General features: G+C 43.1%; 1 protein-coding gene across 1 annotated transcript in view; it reads left to right on the top strand.

Moving 5' to 3' along the window:
• epha8 (eph receptor A8) overlaps positions 1–19,426 on the top strand; it is a gene marked incomplete at its 3' end in the record, with an annotated part of 106,112 nt that overhangs the window by 64,764 nt on the left and 21,922 nt on the right. Inside the window, exons 7-9 of the mRNA XM_080786009.1 lie at positions 8,551–8,706; positions 8,807–9,238; positions 11,018–11,142. Of these exons, the coding sequence (XP_080642135.1) occupies positions 8,551–8,706; positions 8,807–9,238; positions 11,018–11,142 (713 nt within the window). The remainder of the gene's footprint in view (positions 1–8,550; positions 8,707–8,806; positions 9,239–11,017; positions 11,143–19,426) is intronic.

Below are 19,426 nucleotides of genomic sequence, written 5' to 3'. Positions count from 1 at the left end.
TCACGCTGGGTGCGTGCAGGGCTGTCGAATAGCTGTCGAATAGCTGTCGAATAGCTGTAGTATGCGTCCGAGTTGTTTTCCCCATGTGGGTCTGATGCATAGGTCTGATGCCTGCCAGGGGGCTGTGTGAAAAAGGGGAGGTGCGTTGGAGAACTCAAGGGGAATGTTGCGTGGAAAACTGTGTTCCATTATTAATCTGTGTCTCTCTCAACATGCATTTCACTGGTGACACATGATTTGCGGGGAGATGAGTTGTTTTTGACGCAAATTTAAAAAAAAAACACCTTAATGTGATAAAGTATAAATTAGTCTTACTGTAAATCCATAATTTACAACACTAAATATTATTTTGTTTTTCTTTTGTTTTAATTTTAATAGCCTCCATTCCTGAGTGGATATCATTATTTTTGTCTTAAGGGAAATTTCATCGATCACTGTCTGTGGCTTATGATATTTCCCAAATCTCTATTTGGACTTTTGGTCTTGTTGTGCTTGTTATTTGATAAATGACCAAGGCTCGTACATTGTTGTGAATTTTAAGCGTCTTAATGCGGGCCCTTTGTGTTCTCGCGTCCCTTTGAGACTGATGTGTTATGAGAGGAACTGGCAGACCAGCTGTGACCATATTACCTCAGTGTGACTCCCGAATCTGTTTAAGCTCTCTCAGCACAATTTGTCCTTTTTCGAATTATATAAATAATCAAAAACGGTTGATTAATTTCCCTGCTGATGCAACACAGCAACTGCTAACATCCACCCAAAAAAAGGTTTAGCCTCTCACCCCCCACTTTGTTCTTTCCCTCCGTCTCTCTCGGTTCCGCTCACCACTAACTTTCATTCTCCGCAACACACCAAACGATGCGCTCTCTGATCCTGTCAATCTGACGATAATGTGCCTTTCAAACTCTTTTTTGAATGCCTATAGTTTGTTCTCCACCCCAGCATTACAAACAGTTTTTTCTGCATGCTGCTCATTCTTGCTGCCTCAAAACAAACAAACCCACCCACCCACCTAATCATTTCTCTCCAACCTTCTCCATGACTGCCCCACCTACCCACATGCCTCTATCGCCCTCTCTTCATCAGTAACAGTTTAATGGTGACAGTCACTCAATCGCATAATTAAAAACCGTTTAATGCTCATTAATCGGGATGCATCTGTCTCGTTTGTTTTCTCTCTGTTTTGCTGTTTTTCATGTTGTCATCTGTAATGGTTCCTGTGTGACGTCTGTTAATTAATGTCTATTGATTTGAAATCCGCCATGGTGCCATGATAGATAGCAGTAAGTTACATACCATGGTTCCATGATAGATAGCAGTAAGTTACATACCATGGTACCATGATAGATAGCAGTAAGTTACATACCATGGTACCATGATAGATAGCAGTAACATACCATGGTACCATGATAGATAGCAGTAACATACCATGGTACCATGATAGATAGCAGTAAGTTACATACCATGGTACCATGATAGATAGCAGTAACATACCATGGTACCATGATAGATAGCAGTAACATACCATGGTACCATGATAGATAGCAGTAACATACCTGTCTCTGGCATAATACTGCCATAGGCCTACTAATGGTCCCACTGAAAAAAATCACACTTGTGTGAAGTGAAGGGCTCTTATCATCATACATCATCACATTCCTGTCACTTCCACTCACTTTTCTCGTTTTCTGTCATTCCGGCCAATCACAATTGGTGTCAATTTTCTGCCCTCACTTTTTATCCTCAATATGTACTTTGCTCAGACAATCAAATTATCGCTATGGGGTTATCAGCCAATCAAATCGTCGCTAAAATCCACACTCACACACAATCATCATCATTTTTCGACCGCGGTCGAGATCACACACAAAGCTGGGCAAAAATAATCTGAATCTTCCAATGAGCTACGGCTCAGACTATACTAATGAAGTGGACTATCTCTGTCTCTGTGTTTCTCACACGGAACTCACACTGTGTTTTTCTTCAATGAGGTCATCTAAGTACAGTATGTGGTTAATGACTCTATAAATGTGCTGTGCGCATATTACCACAGGAAACCAGGGCACCCTGTGGGATAAACAAATGCTTTTCCACTTGGACGGTTTCAAATTTGGCATTTCTCTCCAGGGAATTGTTTTTACTCTCTCAAATAAAGGTGTGCGTCAGTGGCAGGCACCTTGCTGTGGCCCAGCATCAGCCTCTTTATCGGATAAGGACAAGGTGATGTTCTAACTTCTTACTCAACTCTCTCTTCTGAGAAGTGGTTGCTTCCATACTTTCACTATAGGCCGATGCCCAATTGTCAGAGTACCACAGCTGTATCCGTTATCAATACTGCTGCTGTCATAGCACAAGGGGCAGTCTATGACACCAGTATAATGATATATGACATCAGAGATCTCCACATGAGCATAAAAGAGACATTGATTCTGGATGACCTTTGGTCCAACCAACTTCCCCACTCGGCACACACACTCTGTCCGATACTTGGCGATACACACGCCAAGTTTGAAGTGGATCGGTATGACGGTGCTACTTATGCAGGGGACGGGAAGACATTTCTTTTAGTATAAACATGCAGAAATGTGTTAATTTCACTCTGCTAGAATAGTCCAAGTTCAGAAAATTGCATGATTGCATGAACATTGCATGATTTATAAAAATAACAAAATAACAATATAATTTGAATAAAGTAATATTGATCACAGTTCATCTCAATAATGATCACAGTAACTCTTGGTCTTAATAGTTTATCTTAAACACCCAGGTTCAAATGAACAGTCTCTATCCATCTCTATCTTCTTTAATTCCCTTATCCAGCCTGTCCAACCCCCTAGCTCAGAAACATATCTCCGTTCACCTGAACATCTCCACCAAATAGAGGTACGAATTACGAAAACAGCCCTATAGCTTCATTGTGAGGGGACGACTTCATGTGAACCAGGTAACCTCAGAGAACGTTTGGGTGTGTGGGATAGTGCCCTTTGCCAAAGTCGAAGGTGTAATCATTGCTGACACAGAGAGTGGTGAAGTGAATCCAGCGGTTACTATTTGGACTAGCACGTAGAGGAGGGGGTATCTTGTTCCTGAGTGTCCCATTTCCACAGCTGATCTCGCCGACACGTTCATCCATCACTCGGACAGCTTTAGTGGCTCGTTAGTGGCTTCATATGCTCCCCAGGGAGCTGGCGAGGGTTCCTTGGCTAACTTTGTCACTCGATTTGTGGGCTAGCGCTCGTTTCCTCGCAAGGTCAGCACTGCGCGGAGTCTGGGAACAATTAGGAACTCTATATGTTGTTAGAAACAGGTGCTGCTTTTCTTGCTTGTTGTTATTGATTGATTGGTTATTTGAAAAGTTTAGCATACATTATACCGGAGCACATACATCCTTAAAAGTAGCAGGATAACAGAACTTTGCATATTTTTTGTTATGGTGCTTGGCAGGCAAGAACACCAATGGAACATGCTAACAGATGTGCAGCATATGTTAATAACAATACACATGAGAAAAATAACGACATTATCAACTCCTGAAAACAGCACAATGTTCTGTCTTTACAGTACTTTGTGCTGTTGTGCTAATTTTTTACTGTCTCACAGAACCCTCTGGGGAAGGGATTTGATTGTGTTTGTTTTATTGGGCTATGTTGCAAATGTTTTAGGAAACAAATGCTTTTTCTTTCGCCAAAATGTATTCATGAAGCAGACAAAGCCCATTGCCAGTACGCTGTCAACATGTGCCGTTAATGAAATACGAGTGATCACCAGCCGAAACCAGGTTGTAAGGTAGATCACCACTCCCTACAGCTCCACCCCTGCTCCTCCACCTCTCCCTACAGCTCCACCCCTGCTCCTCCACCTCTCCCTTCAGCTCCACCCCTGCTCCTCCACCTCTCCCTACAGCTCCACCCCTGCTCCTCCACCTCTCCCTTCAGCTCCACCCCTGCTGCTCCTCCACCTCTCCCTACAGCTCCACCCCTGCTCCTCCTCCACTCCCTTCAGCTCCACACCTGCTCCTCCACCTCTCCCTTCAGCTCCACCCCTGCTGCTCCTCCACCTCTCCCTACAGCTCCACCCCTGCTCCTCCTCCACTCCCTTCAGCTCCACCCCTGCTGCTCCTCTACCTCTCCCTTCAGCTCCACCCCTGCTCCTCTACCACTCCCTACAGCTCCACCCCTGCTCCTCCACCACTCCCTACAGCTCCACCCCTGCTGCTCCTCTACCTCTCCCTACAGCTCCACCCCTGCTGCTCCTCCACCTCTCCCTACAGCTCCACCCCTGCTCCTCCACCTCTCCCTACAGCTCCACCCCTGCTCCTCCACCTCTCCCTACAGCTCCACCCCTGCTGCTCCTCCACCTCTCCCTACAGCTCCACCCCTGCTCCTCCTCCACTCCGTACAACTCCACCCCTGCTGCTCCACCTCTCCCTTCAGCTCCACCCCTGCTCCTCCAACTCTCCCTACAGCTCCACCCCTGCTGCTCCTCCACCTCTCCCTACAGCTCCACCCCTGCTCCTCCTCCACTCCCTACAGCTCCACCCCTGCTGCTCCCTGGGTCTCCTCACGTGTTGGACGATGATGCCTTCACCATTCCCCTTCCTTACTATGTGTTTATTTGCCCACTTATACAGGGAATAAATCAAGGTCAACGACGCACAATGCAGCACACGGCTATTAAGATTCATTGTAATGCAAATTCTCCTGTGGCTGGGTGCACCACTCTGACAGGCTCTGACATGCCAGACAATGCTTGAACACACACACACACACACACACACACACACACACACACACACAACGTGTGCAGCAACATGCACACTCGGCATTCTCCCTCCCTAAAGGTATGTGGGTGGACTCTACTGGAATAGAGACGTGTCTTGCTCTCTTCCTTCCTTCCCAAACTATATTCCCACTTTTGTTTCCACCAGGCCGAAGGCATGTTTTGCACTCAGTCTATGTGTCCATCCGTTTGTGTACAGCTAATCTCCGGCACCGTTGGCAATTGGCATGGTCGATGACAAACTGTGCACACACACTCCCTGGTGCCACCATTAGGCCACCATTGTTTCTTTATATTACTCGTACACATTTTATCCATACATCACGCAAATCGGTATACACTATCTCTATAGTCATATGATCAACACGGATCTGTCCGATTTCACACATTCCATGCCCATTGGCTAAGATTGCCTTCCAAAGTTTGCAGGATTTGTTTTTGTTTTGAACAAAATGCCTCAAATCATGAACACAGCGTGCGATTTCTGAGAAATTATGCACACACATTCTCACTAGGCCAAGGAATAAATGCCACTTAATATTTTTATAATCAGATTCATTGCAGTGCTATAACAGGCTGAGTCATGATTTTTCCTATACAGTAACTGCACCGATCTGTGTAGAACTTGTATGCGCACTCCCTAGAGGCCAAGGACAAAATCTGCCCTGCATTTCTCAAAAGCCTTTTATAGCACCACCAGGAGGCCAACTTGTGCGAAACAAGCCTTTCAGATTGTATCCAAATATCACATCAATTGGTACACATGATCTCCTGGTGGAGACCTGTGCCCCGAGGGGCACTTTTTCTAGTTTTGGCATCATTCAATGCTGCCCAGTTCTTATAAGCTATATCCAACATTTCCTCTTGCCTCGCTGTGGCTGTAAGAACTGACCTCTGTCTAGTAGGCTCCACTAGAGCACAGGCTCTCAACCTTGTTTTTATACCATGAGTCCAGTGCAATTTCAAAGTGGAAATACAGAATATCGATTCTTAAAATAAAAGCGAACAATGCTGGTAATTCCTGCTGATTTGTAGGCCTATCTTCGTATATATCACACTAATGCATAATGTTGTAGTACAACTGCAAAAGTCTTGGTCGTGACTCGCCCCGGCGTGAGATAGTTTTCTTAACCCATTCTGACCGGGCACCCATTTTGGTGTTAGCATCATGTTATGCTTTACCTATTGAAAAATAGCAGATCTACAAGCTCATATCGCGCCACCGAGTGGCGCGATACGAGCTTGTAGGTCTGCTATTTTTGAAAAATCGAAGAACGACTGACATTTTTTAGAATCTGATCTCAGGTCAGAATGGGTTAATCAAGACCAGTGTGTGTCCCGTGGAAACCTCGTATGAATCTGATCTCGGGTCAGAATGGGTTAACACAGGTGAGCCTATGCTGAGCTGGAGAACGGGGTTCGATTCCAACTCGGGGCACTAAAGCGCTACAACTACAACGTTTCCTTTGCCGTGGCAGTTGCGTCCTATAAGCCGCGAAGTAAGCCAAGAAAAATGCAAGCAATTCCCGGTGAAGCCGGTCGATTTGACATGTGACGTGTGTGTGTGTGTGTGCCGCCAAAACTGTGGGAGGAGCAGCGTGGCAAGGGTTTGGGGTTGCTCTATACTACAAGTACTATAATGTGTTTATCTTACTACAGGCAACCACACTAATCAGGTTGCCCAATTAGCTCATTGCAAGTGCTCATTGTTGTAGCCATGTCTGACTCCTTGCGTGTGCCCATGCTTTCATGTGCATGAGTGTGCATTGGCGTGTGTGTGTGCGTACAGCTATACTAGTGAGTCTGTCAGACTTCAAAGGACCCGCCGCCTCTCCCCTTGATGAACGAGCTGTTCCGATGTTTATCATGACCTGCTTTTCAACTCACTAAAAACATCAAGGGATGGAGGGATTAGTGGGATGAAAAAGAGAGAGAGAAAACAGTGGGACAAATACTGTGAATAGAAATACTTTCTGCCTCCTGTTTTGGGGGACTCGTTGCGAAAGAGTGGGCTATCACTGCCATTCTGTTAATCCGTGGCAAGCAATACAGATGGTGTGTCCATGTGTCCGTGTCCGTGTCTGTGTCTGTGTGTCCGTGTCCGTGTCCGTGTGTGTGTGTGTGTGTGTGTCTGTGTGTGTGTGTGTGTGTGTGTGTGTGTGTGTCTGTCTGTGTGTCCGTGCATGTGTCTGTGTGTCCGTGCATGCGTGCGTGCATGCGTCTGTGTGTCCGTGCATGCGTGCGTGCGTACTCAGGTAGGCCCTATGTCCTGCTTGTATTTGAATGTGCATGTGTGCGTGCGTGCGTATGCAATGTGTGTGTATACGTGAGAGAAAGTATAAGAGTGCATTGGCATTACAGTGCATGCACATATTAGGCAGTTAATTCAATGGGAAATAACCAAATCAATTCTCTCTCCCCACATTCATTCAAAACGGATTAAAGACTTTACATTTCATTTCGCGTAGTGTATCACAATACAGTACAAATGATAATAGATAACAATTTGTCTTTCATAATTAATTTGTCTTTCATGCAGTATATCTGATACACCCATGAAATAAATAGCCTACCTGGAAAGATAAAACTTGCCATTCTTAATTTCAGCTTTGATTATTGTAGGCATTAGAGCCACACTTATGTTTCATTTTTATAAAGGTTAGTTTAAGTTTTATATATGGTTGCACAATTAACATTTGCAATAGTTTTTAGTTTTCATGTTTAATAGTTTTTAAAGACATTTACGTGGAATTGTTATTGTATACTTTTGTTTATTTGAAAATAATACTTATGCAAGGCTGCAAGCCCATTAAACTCATTTCACACAGTGGGCCTATACTCAGGCCTATTTCAGTCAAAAAGTGGTTGTCCATTAACTTAAAATTGGGGGTAAGAAAACTTAAATGCCATAATTTAACACACAGGTGCGAGAACTATACTACTTAACACAAGAATTGAGAAGCAAGCATGAACCTGAGGCTGACAGTGTCTGACATTAACAGTTGTGATGTTGGGTTTTTAACCCTGCCCCATTTACCCGAGAAGTGTCTCTATTAGCCATCTGGAAAGAGAATATATTTATCAGAGCACCCTCCATTATTAATCAGTGCAGTGAGTTGAAAGTGAATATGTAGCAGAGGCGATGAATACGGTTGAAGCACGGTCTAGATTCTGACGGTCCCACAGGGGGTATCAACAGTGCACAGCCTTTCCAGCCTTTTCAGACCCAAATTTGTGCAAAAAGAGAGTAACTTTCATCTCCTCCCTGCTGCCCTCCCCTGGTTTTCACCGTTAGAAGACGGGTGGTATTTTGACATAGATTCGGGGCTTCTGAAACCATTAATGCACGGACTACACATTATGCAGATACTGCATTGTTTTTGTGGGGGATGCGGGTGTTCTTTTAAGTTTAACAGGTGCTTCTGCTATCACAGTTTGCAAGGCTTGCATTATTTATCCTGGCAGGTGAGGTCAAGTTAAGAGCTTCTCTTCTCTATGGGAGCATGGAGCTCTTCATTATTGGCCTGTTTAATGACACAACACAGTAGAATCGTCAGTTTATCCATTTGTAACCATGCACAAGAGTGTACAACTGTAACCAAATCAATACATATGTACACTCTTGGAGTTAAATGAACACCCAGGATTTTACTGTGTGTACATTGATGTATTTTTGTCCGCAGTGACTCTCCCTCTCGCCTAAATCTGTCTCAGTCTTCATCCCTCTTTATTTGTCTTTGTCTCTCTGTTTCCTCCTCTCTCTGTGTGCAGCCTGTGAGGTGGGCTTCTATAAGCCGGTGGCGGGGGACGGTCAGTGTGGTAAATGTCCTCAGCACAGCCACTCAGAGACCAGAGCGGCCCTGTCCTGTCCCTGTGACTCCAACTACTACAGAGCACCCACTGACCCTGTTGCTGCCATCTGCACCCGTGAGAGCGCACACACACACACGCACACACGCATGCACACGCACACACACCAACAGATTTAAAATAAATGACCATAAACTAAAAGCCCCTCCGTCCTCAGGCCCTCCGTCCGCTCCCGTGAATGTCATCTCCTCTGTCAACGGGACGTCGGTGTACCTGGAGTGGGGCCTCCCGCTGGACACCGGGGGTCGCAGCGACCTGCTGTACAACGTGCTGTGTCAGAAGTGCTCCGGGGAGGGCGGACCTTGTGAAGACTGCATATCCTTCTCCGCGGGAGGGCTGGGCGGGTCCAAGGCCAGTGGAGGGGGCGGCAGCACCGCCGGGGCCGGAGGCGGGACGGTGGAACGCTCGGGCGCGGCCGCCGTGCGCTTTGTGCCGCGGCAGAGCGGGCTGACCGACCCCTGGGTGACGGTGCTCAACCTCGTGGCGCACGCCAACTACACCTTCCGCATCATGGGCACAAACGCTGTGACCCATCTGAGCAACGAGCCGCCTCCCTATGGCTCAGTCAACATTACTACGAACCAGGCAGGTAGGCATCCGACCAGCGACATGCACCCACGTACAGTACACGCTACACGTTATATGAAGCCTGTGTCTATAATTCATCACAAATAGTACTCACGGTACGATTCGAATCACGATTTTTAACAGTTTTATTTTCCAGCCAAATGACCGAAAATGTTTTTTTTTTTTTTTTTCTCTCACACAAATCCAGTATATTCTTCTCTCTTTTTCTCTCTACTTATTTGTTTTTGTTTTTAAAATACTGTGTTTTCTCTCATTTTTGTAAATTCTCCTACAATATACATTTGTATATTGTGTTTGTTTATGAGTCTGGTGTAGAAGATTTTATCCTGTGCTGGAAACCTTTTTCAATAAATTTCAATGAAGATCCTGTATTTTCTTTTTTACGCGCCTTCTGCTGTTTGCATCACAATACTTTTTTTATTAAGTCGATTTAAATTGTTACCAGTTTGAATTGATTTTGATCGATTTACAATGAATTGTTTATCATGCCTATAGTTACAAACATACAGCATGCATTATAATTTGCTTTGTATAAATAAACTGTATAATTATAGTGTATAATATAATATAATGTAAAATGGTTATAATGTAATGTGTTACATTAAAACCATTTTATAATGACTTAATGTACATTTTAAATTCATAATACTTTAATTGCTGATCGCTGAACCTTTTCATTTGGCCAGGATCATAGTTGTTCTCATAGTTGTATAATCATTGTATAATACATTATAATAGCCTATTTTTTAAGCCTTATAATAAGTGTGATAACTTCAATCACTATAAGTAAGTGATCACTGGATGTCAACCTGTATTAGGTCTGCATTCCATGTGATCCAGGATGCCCTGGAACATTGAAGAGCATCTGACTGTAGATTTAGCATATCTCCTCATTTATTAACATCTGGGAGGGAGAATATTATGTAGGAGGAACATATTGACAGCAAAGAAAACTAAACGGAGAATAATTTATTCATCTATTCTTTCTGCCTGTCTCTGGATTGCACATGGATTTACATACTGTACTCCTAGTTGGTGGTCTGTAAACTGGTTAAATTATTTTCCATAGTCTATTCAGAAAGACAGAAAGAATATGTTTTGCCCCAACAGCTATACTTCTATCCACTACATAACATAATTACTGAGACAGGCTGCTCAGTCAGCTATATCTCCAATTTGATGTGGATTCCAAGACTGAATTGGAAGTTACTTGATCCACCTTAATCTCTGATATGAAGACAATGTGATTTGAGTGTATTAATAATTTAAGATTTCATCTTGTATATTGTCATGACTGTCGGGCAGAAATCAGCTATCTTTTTCAACTTTCAACAATTTTTTTAATCAGTGCTATTGAACAATCTTTACGTTTGTGTGTGGGTTTTACAAATATTTAACCAATGAAAACCTATTTAAACATGCTTCTGACGAAACCTCCTACAGTACCTCTCTCAAAACACCTCACATGTAGAGATGGTTTGATTTGATTATTATGACAAGAAATCTCCACATGAATGGTCAAAAACTCCACTTGAGCTGTATTTGGTTAAAGTGATAATAATATAAGGAAACATTCAAGTATCTGACAATGTACTAGTCACCATACCAACTTTGATGAGGCTACTATTGTTCTAAAAAACATGTTGTTTTTTTCCTGAAAAGTTAATATTTTGGACTGGTTTCTGCCCGACAGCACAGATATGCTAATTATTAGGAAGCCGGGATTATGGGATTGTGTTGAACTGACTGACAAGCAATCTGTCCTTGTTTTGCTGTGCAGCCCCGTCTGAGGTAATGGCCATCCGGCAGGAAAATGCCAGCCAAAACAGTGTGTCTCTGCTGTGGCATGAACCTAACCAGCCCAATGGAGTCATCCTGGAGTATGACGTCAAGTACTATGAGAAGGTAGTCAACCAGTAGCTGCATGCGTTCTACACCGTCTCTGGGAGCCCCAAATACTACATCACTATTTACATTGGGAGATTTAACTTATCATTATACATAATCATACATCATCTCGTGAACAACTGAATTTATACGATTGTTTAGGCGATTTGCTCGTCTACATACTGTATAACGTACATTTGGCGGACATATGACCTCATTTCTCTTTTCATTGTCAATGGCAAATATGAGACTTGTGTGGACAAAAGCTGTATGTAGGAGGGGCTAGCGCGACGAAAATCTACACTAGGCCTACTAGCTGAATATAGGAGGGGCTAGCGAGTAGCAACCTTCAAAAACGAAACACATAGCATATTATATGAAATGATTCCAGCAGCTTATAAAACAAAGCAACAAAAAAAACACATTCCCTACTCACTGTAGCCTATACCTGCCTTCAAAGGAGCTAAGCTGAGCCAAGATGTTTTGAATGCAGAGGAGTGCTGGTTGGATAGGCTCCAGATAACTTAATCCAAGAAAAGATTCTCCTAGCAGCTCAGCTAATTGAAAGGAAATGGTTGTCAAGAGAGAGAGAGAGAGAGAGAGAGAGAGAGAGAGAGAGAGCGAGAGAATCCAACTCAGTGAAAGTGACAGCAAAGTGGTCTGTGGGTGTATGGTGAGGGGCTAATTGCAGCATGTGTGTCTGTACACGTGTGATGATATAGATCAGCTGATAGAGAGGGCAGTGCATGTCGAGAGCATCACAACCAAACACACTGGTTAGTGTTGTGGGGACTATAGGGATTAGTGAGGTCTTTTCTTTTGTGCTGCTTTTCTTAATCTGGCTTGGCCCACAGGGCTGCAGCGGAGGCGTCTCTCAAGTGGACATGTCAGCAGTATATGCTTCCTTAAGTTTTCTACAGTATGGCCAGTCAACCACAGCAGTTCAAACGGAGGGAGGTTTCTTGTGAGCAGTATATAACCATGCAGTATAGTAAGCAGTGTTGGGGAGTATTAAGCTACATGTAGCTGAGCTACGTAGCTTAGCTACATTTTGCTGTAGCTTGTGGTAGCTTAGCTACATTCATATTGGTGTACCTCGTCAAGTAGCTCAGCTACTTTTTGGGTAATTTTTGGTAGCTTAGCTACTCAAGTTACAAGCTACAATTTTGGGCAATAACATGAAATAAATCTATTCATTTTGACCATTGGTTGCTGTGTTAATGCTTGTACTAGAACAACCCCCCCACTAGAACACCACAAGTTCAACAGTGGTGTCCCATCCAGTGCCGCATGTGAGCGGCTTTTCAGTGTTGGCAAGGACATTTTCAGTGCCAAACGCAACCGCTTATCCGATAAGAACTTTGAGAGACTGCTCATGTGTCGCGTCAACAAACGGTTCTGCCCTGGCATATAAAAAAATATAGGCCCAACTTTCTTTTACAGTTAAGTTACAGTTTAGGTTGTGTTAAGTTAAGATTTATTTATAGGTGTGGCTATCAAGAGACCTTTATTATTATTTTCACAGTTAAGATGTGTTAACATTGACGATCAAATGCCATTTAAACACACAGTATCCTCAACAGATCCTCTTTTATTTGTGTGACTGTAAAGACTATGCCCGTTTTAATAACATTCTCAACAATTGGTTTTTTTTATCCTTTCTTTAATGGGGGAAAATCTGTCTAGAACAGGGGTCTTCAAATGTTGACGATCAAATGTCATCATGTAACAGTTGTTTAGTTATAATGTAGGTGTAGTTCTCATTATACAAGGGTCTCTTTTTTTACAGTTAAGATGTGTTAACATTGACGATTAAATGCCATGTATAACACACAGTATCCTCAACAGATCCTCTTTTATTTGTGTAAGTCTCTAAGTCTTTTTTATTTTTTTTATTTTTTTTAATAAAACTGTTGAGAGGCATATTTCAGCTGGCATCGTGGCATGTGACTTTTTTGTAGGATATTATATTTTGTTTCATATGCACCGCATGTACATTCTCAATTTAACGCTGAAAAATATAAAGTAGCTGAGCTACTTTTTCCATGTAGCTGTAGCTTTACAAGCTACATTTCTCCAGGGGTAGCTATGTAGCTTGATCAAGCTACTGCCATGGTGAGCTACTTGTAGCTTTACAAGCTACGCTTTCAAAGTAACTTCCCCAACACTGATAGTAAGACACCCTGAGGGCAAGGTTGCGTGCACGCATCTGCCTGGGTGACGGCAGACTGCTGGGTGAGCTCTGGCGCTTTGGCATGGGGGTCAGATCAACATATGGAATGAATTCTGTACTGGCCATATATGGAGCGTGTCTTAGTGTACAGTGTTTGATGAGGTCAGATCAACATAAGGAATGTCAGAACAGGTCAGCTCCATATATGGAGATCTAAGGGTTGCAGCGGGGGCAGTGTCTTGAGTGTACAGAGTTTGATGAGGTCAGATCAACAATGTTTTTATTCATGTTTTTGTTCCTCTGCCCACTTTTCAACTATCGCCTCTAACGCCTGCTATCGCCAGTAGTTGCCAGTAGGTCCCATAGACAAATAACGCACTTCCGGGAAAATACGCCAGGCTGTCGACCACTGTTAAAACATACCGTTATAAAACACATCCCACCACTACTCTATGCCCTCTGTACAACGTGTTGCTTGGTGTGTATTATTGGACTCTTCTTTAGTGGATTTTTCCAGATGGCACAGACATGTTCTTCTACTGCAGCTCAATCTGCTGTCATTTTGCACTCTTGCACTTGTTAATATTGGGTGTTTGTACTGTAGGTGGCGACAGGCAGGGAAACTTCTTTTTACAGAAACATGTTTGGCATGTTTTATGCTTTAGGTCAGTGTGGACGAGAGACAGGAAACGAAGGGCATGCAGGACAATACAGGGGTCAGATTCAAACTCGGGTCCTTGCGCTCATAATGAGCATAATGGTCTGTGCACTGAATGGCTGAGCTACCATGCACCCCGGAGACTTTTATTTTTGGCTGGACTGCAACATTGGGGCCAGTCCTGTAAACGCGAATGTCACTGCAGTTATTAAGTGATGAAGTTAATACTTTTGGTAGCAGATTGCAGAGCAAGTGTCCCTCCAGGCTGTGGCATGTAGGAGAACACAAGGATTGACACCTTGTTTGAAAATACCACAATTTAATATTAATTAATGAATTCCCTTCTGTACACCTGTAAACCTGTGATGTGACAAAGCTGATTCTGATTGGAAAATGGAGCTCAAGATAGCACATAATATATCTGATTTGTTATTGTCACCGTTCAATTGATTGAGATTTAATCACAGTCTATTCATTTGACTTTATTTTATTTTTACCAGCTGCTTTAGCTGCTAGTTAAACACAGCTCATGAAATGTAGACGACCTAGTCACGACCCGAGTGGAATAGTAAGAGTGGCGACACTAGCGTTGACTCCCATTGTAACAATGGAATGCGGAAGTGCTCATTCTATCTCAATGGGATATCCAATGTTTTGAACGATTGAGGCAACTCAACTAGTTATAGTTGGTTGCAATGGGTTAGACTAGTTATGTTTTTTTTTATTATCTCAGCTTAAAGCTCATATAGGCAATTCACAGCTTTGTTTAATTACTTGCGCAAGCAGAGCGCACAAGAAAGGTTGTTTGCTTTGATGGTACATATGGCCGTGGTACATATACTGATTTCGAGAGTGACGTAATGAAGATATGTATCAATGCCGGGGTATAACTGCCTCTCGATGGTGACGTAATATGTTTCAGTGTCGGGTGGATTAACGGTATAGAGAGGCTGAGATTTTAAAGCTCGTAGCGGTCGTTACAGTTCTAGTTGTTGTAATGTTTTTTTTTTCTTTATTTTTTTACTTTTTCTCTGCATCACAGTCACACGAAGCTTGTAACTCTATTAAACTATTCACTCCTCAACTAAGCTGTACTTCTATCAGGCCTTACTGGGTCAGTTGTGTTCTACAGTAAGTTTGTAAACAGAAGTTTAGACCTTGCAGAGGGGACTCCATACATCAACACATCTGTCTGCTGAAATAATAAATGGGAGGCCAGTTACACAAGACAACTGCTGCAAATCAGGAGGGCAACAGAAACAAGGCCAAACAAAGATCAATGACAAGTCACAATTAATACTATTCACTGTTGCAGAGAGAGAGAAAGAAAGAAAGAGAGAAAAGGTCTAGACATTCTATGCCACCATGCCAGTCATGAACCAACCAATATACAGAGTCCCTGTCACAACAACTCACAACGAACCTCAGCAACGACAACACAACAAAGTCAAAGTCGTACGATTTGTCACACACGTTACCGCAGTGAAATTTGTTCTCCGCATTTGACCCATCTCTTGGAGCGGTGAGCCGCAGCCAAGGAGCGGTGAGCTGCAGCCGTGCCGAGCTCGGGAATCATTTGATTAGTAGACACAACACAACACACATAACCTGTCCTACTGTTTATCAGTCTTCAATTGATGGCTGTTATGTCCAAGCCCAAAACCTCTAGCTCGAACCAAGAGGAAATAGCAAATTCACTCATTGGATTATTGAAGTGATCAAGAGCCACATACAGTACACATGTAGCTTACTGTTCCCTGTTCCAACTTGCATACTTTCAAACGGAAGATACAACACAACATACAAACTGTAGATTCACATCAACATTAAATTCCAGAGCCAGAAACAGTTACTGAACATGTTTCATTGCCACCCAGTCTTGGGTCCCAAAATCCACAGCAATAGTGTGATTCACCAGCTTGAATCACACTAGTATACACACAGCTTAACACAACCAGCAGCAGCAAACAAGAAAAAAAAGTTCCTACCTTGAGCCGTCTTCTACTTCTACTTGGACTTAGGGGCGACTGTGGCTCAAGAGGTAGAGCAGGTCGTCCAATGATCCATGGGTCGGCGGTTCGAATCCCGGCTCCTCCTGTCTACATGTCGAAGTGTCCTATGGGCAAGACACTGAACCCCAAATTGCTCCCGATGTGCTGGTTGGTACCTTGCATGGCTTCCGCTGCAATCGGTGTATGGATGTATGAATGTGTGTGTGAATGTGTGTGTGTATTGTTGTATTGTTCTTTCTGCTTTGGCAATGTAAACGTATGTTTTCTCATGCCAATAAAGCCCTTTGAATTGAATGGGTGAATGTAATGCACAATCTATGTAAAGCGCCTTGGATAAAGGCGCTATATAAATGCACCATTTACCATTTACTTCCTCAGTTGTGATGCCAGGGTCAAACTTTGGAACCCATGGATAGAGAGATAGAGCCTCTAGTGAATGATGAGCCCTCCAGCGGCGTCCCCAGTCTTCTCCATCCTACATACATCTGGCTAGCTGGCCAGTACTTTCCTTCCAGTATCAATGGCGCCAACCAGCCTCGTACTCCTGCCTTCCATCTTCTCACTCAGCCTTGGATGTTTAGTACTGCACATAGGCATTCTTGTGTAGTGCAGTGGTCGGGGTTTAGGGCAGGCTCTGGGGTCCAGCATTCACAGCATGTCACAGGAGAATGGACTCAGGGTTGAGAAGAAGCTGAACTTGGGGATATCACACTGGCTTGTGTACTGTACCTGTGGAGAAGGTTGAGAGAAACATAATGACTAATGAGTATAATAATAATTAATGTGAGATGACCAAGAGCCACATAAAGTACACTATACCCTGTCACAACTCACTAGCAACAGCAGACAGTGACTGCAACTTGTTCCTGTTCGGGATGACTCAGCACACTGCTGGTCTCAGACACTAGACAGGAAGGAACAGGCCCTCAGCTTTGAACTCGGTAGAATCTGCACCTGGCTCGCTGATAAACTATCTTTACACCTTCCCATGTACCTGTCTAAATTCCTTAATGTCAACAAAGTCCACACTAACAACACCAGAGAGTTCAACAAACCATGTGCAACCCAGATTCGGCTCAAACAAAGGATTAAATACATTTTGCTCCTATGCCACTAAAATGTGGAACGCCCTACCAACAGCCATTAAGAAATGTGAATCCCTTGACTCTTTCAAAACCGCTCTGAAAGCTATGGACGTCACACCTAAGTCACACCTCCCGCCGCACACCCCCTTGTTCCCATACTGTACATGTTTTTCCCCTTTTTTATTTCTATATATAATTTCCTGTGTATAAGTGTAAAAAACTTTCCGATGAATTGAAAATGGAGAACCCTGATGTAAACAAGTGTAGTGCTTTTCGGTTTCGTCCTCAAAGTAGCAGTTTTTGTATTGACCTGTGCGTTTGTTTGAAATGTATCCATTCTACATACTGTGAAAAAAAACTTTCAACCAATCAATCAATCAATCACACAAACATCATGCACAGCCTGCATATGGACAGTATACTGCATCCTTCCGGTTACAATATATACAGCCTATAGTAGTATACAGTAGGCCTATATAGCCTATTATAACAATACGCAATGTTAGTTTTATATTGGATAAATAATACATTTTAAGAAGGAAGCTGTGTGCCTGTATATGGACAGTATACTGCATCCTTCCGGTTACAATATATACGATTATACGGCCTATAGTAGTATACAGTAGGCCTATATAGCCTATTATAACAATACACAATGTTAGTTTGGCCATGCCTGGAGTCTGGACTAGGGTATGCCTTGAAATAAATTGAGATAGAAATCTAGATGTGCAATTCAGGTTGTAATTGGTTCAATACCGGCACTTCCAATTAAATCATCATTGGTAAACAGTTAAGAATGAAGTTTCAAACTCAATACAAAGATTTGGTGCTGTACACCCCAAACAAAACATTACTGTAGTAGGCTACACCCCTAGCTAAACATTGTCTCAGTGTCTGTATAATTACAAATGTATAGGACCCACTTCAAGCACTTCAAGCACCTGTTTGCTCATATCTCTCTCTCTCTCTCTCTCTCTCTCGCACGCACGCACGCACGCACGCACACACACACACACACACACACACACACACACACACACACACACACACACACACACACACACACGCGCGCGCGCGCGCTAATGTTATTGTTTAGCATAGTTAGCTATGCAGAATCAAAACAAATCGACCAAGCCGCAGCCAATTAAGCAGTTTGTTATGGAGATGAATGAACTTCTTTCAAACAATAACTGTCACACACTTGTTTCACTACTCACCACTCAACTTCCATGAGGTGTAAAGTTATATTAGAAGTTGGGTTTTTTTTCACTCTTCTACCAAATATAATAATTAAGGAGCTCTTTGAGTCGTCGTGTGTTTGCAGCAGATGACGTGTGTTGAGGCTGGAGGGGGAGGGGGCGTGGCTACCGGAGCGCGCTTGAAGCCTGCTCAGGGGAGTGTCTACTTTCTAGGCTAGCTAGGGCAGTGCAGACCACTCTAAGGTGCAGACAGGCTAGCTACTAGCTAGGGTAGTGCAGACAGGCTAGTGACTAGACTTCCTAAGCTAGCTAGGGCAGTGCAGACAGGCTAGTGGTTTTCAAGTTCCAACCCTTTTCATGTCAAGGAGGATGTGCAGGTAAGCCACGGCACCATTTGATGACATTTACTGTAGCATCTCAGACCCTAAACTTGTCCTATATTTTGTTGTCTTGAATAAGATGTTGTCCACAATTCCATGCTTTATTGAATGTGGTAGTCTGAGAGATAACAGGCAATTAACGTTGATCAAAATTATTCTACATTCTCTATTTGTGTCTTGAAAATCTTGAAAATTAGGCAAATGTTTAACAATAATTTATCTCTTGAAAGTGAACCAAATGGACCCATATGCTCGATCTTCGATTTAGGCTCAATTTGGTTACCAACTCTCCATAATTTTACATTTAACGTCTGTCTGTCTGTCTATCTGTCTGTCTGTGTGTGTGTGTGTGTGTGTGTGTGTGTGTGTGTGTGTGGCTGTGACTGTTGGACCAGAACCCAAACTCCCCAAATACACATGAATCATGTGTTAATTAATATTAATTTTGAATCATGTGACATGATTCTGTTTTTACTTGCCTGGGCCGTTTGACAGAAAAGCCAGGTGGTATAAAACTGTCGACTCCAGAATTGGATGAAAAACAAAAAAGTAACTAACATTGTACTGCCTTAAAGCGGGGATGACACGCCCCTCGGGAAGCTATTAAGGCTATTAACGCTAGCATCTAGATTGTGACGTACTTACGGGCCAGCTCAATTTGACCAATAAAATTGATCTTGTATCTGGTCTAAATGTCAGAGCGGCTCTGGGCTCTGCGAGTTAGCGTTCCTGGTGGCTATCAACTCATGCTAGTGGTTTTGAGGCCACCTTCAGCCTCATAGCTGGGTAAAAGTT

The sequence above is a fragment of the Protomyctophum bolini genome (genome assembly GCF_963924005.1).
Source record: "Protomyctophum bolini genome assembly, chromosome: 2".
Lineage (NCBI taxonomy): Eukaryota > Metazoa > Chordata > Actinopteri > Myctophiformes > Myctophidae > Protomyctophum > Protomyctophum bolini.
Note: the sequence above shows the minus strand (reverse complement) of the source record. Positions and strands in the feature narration are given on the sequence as shown.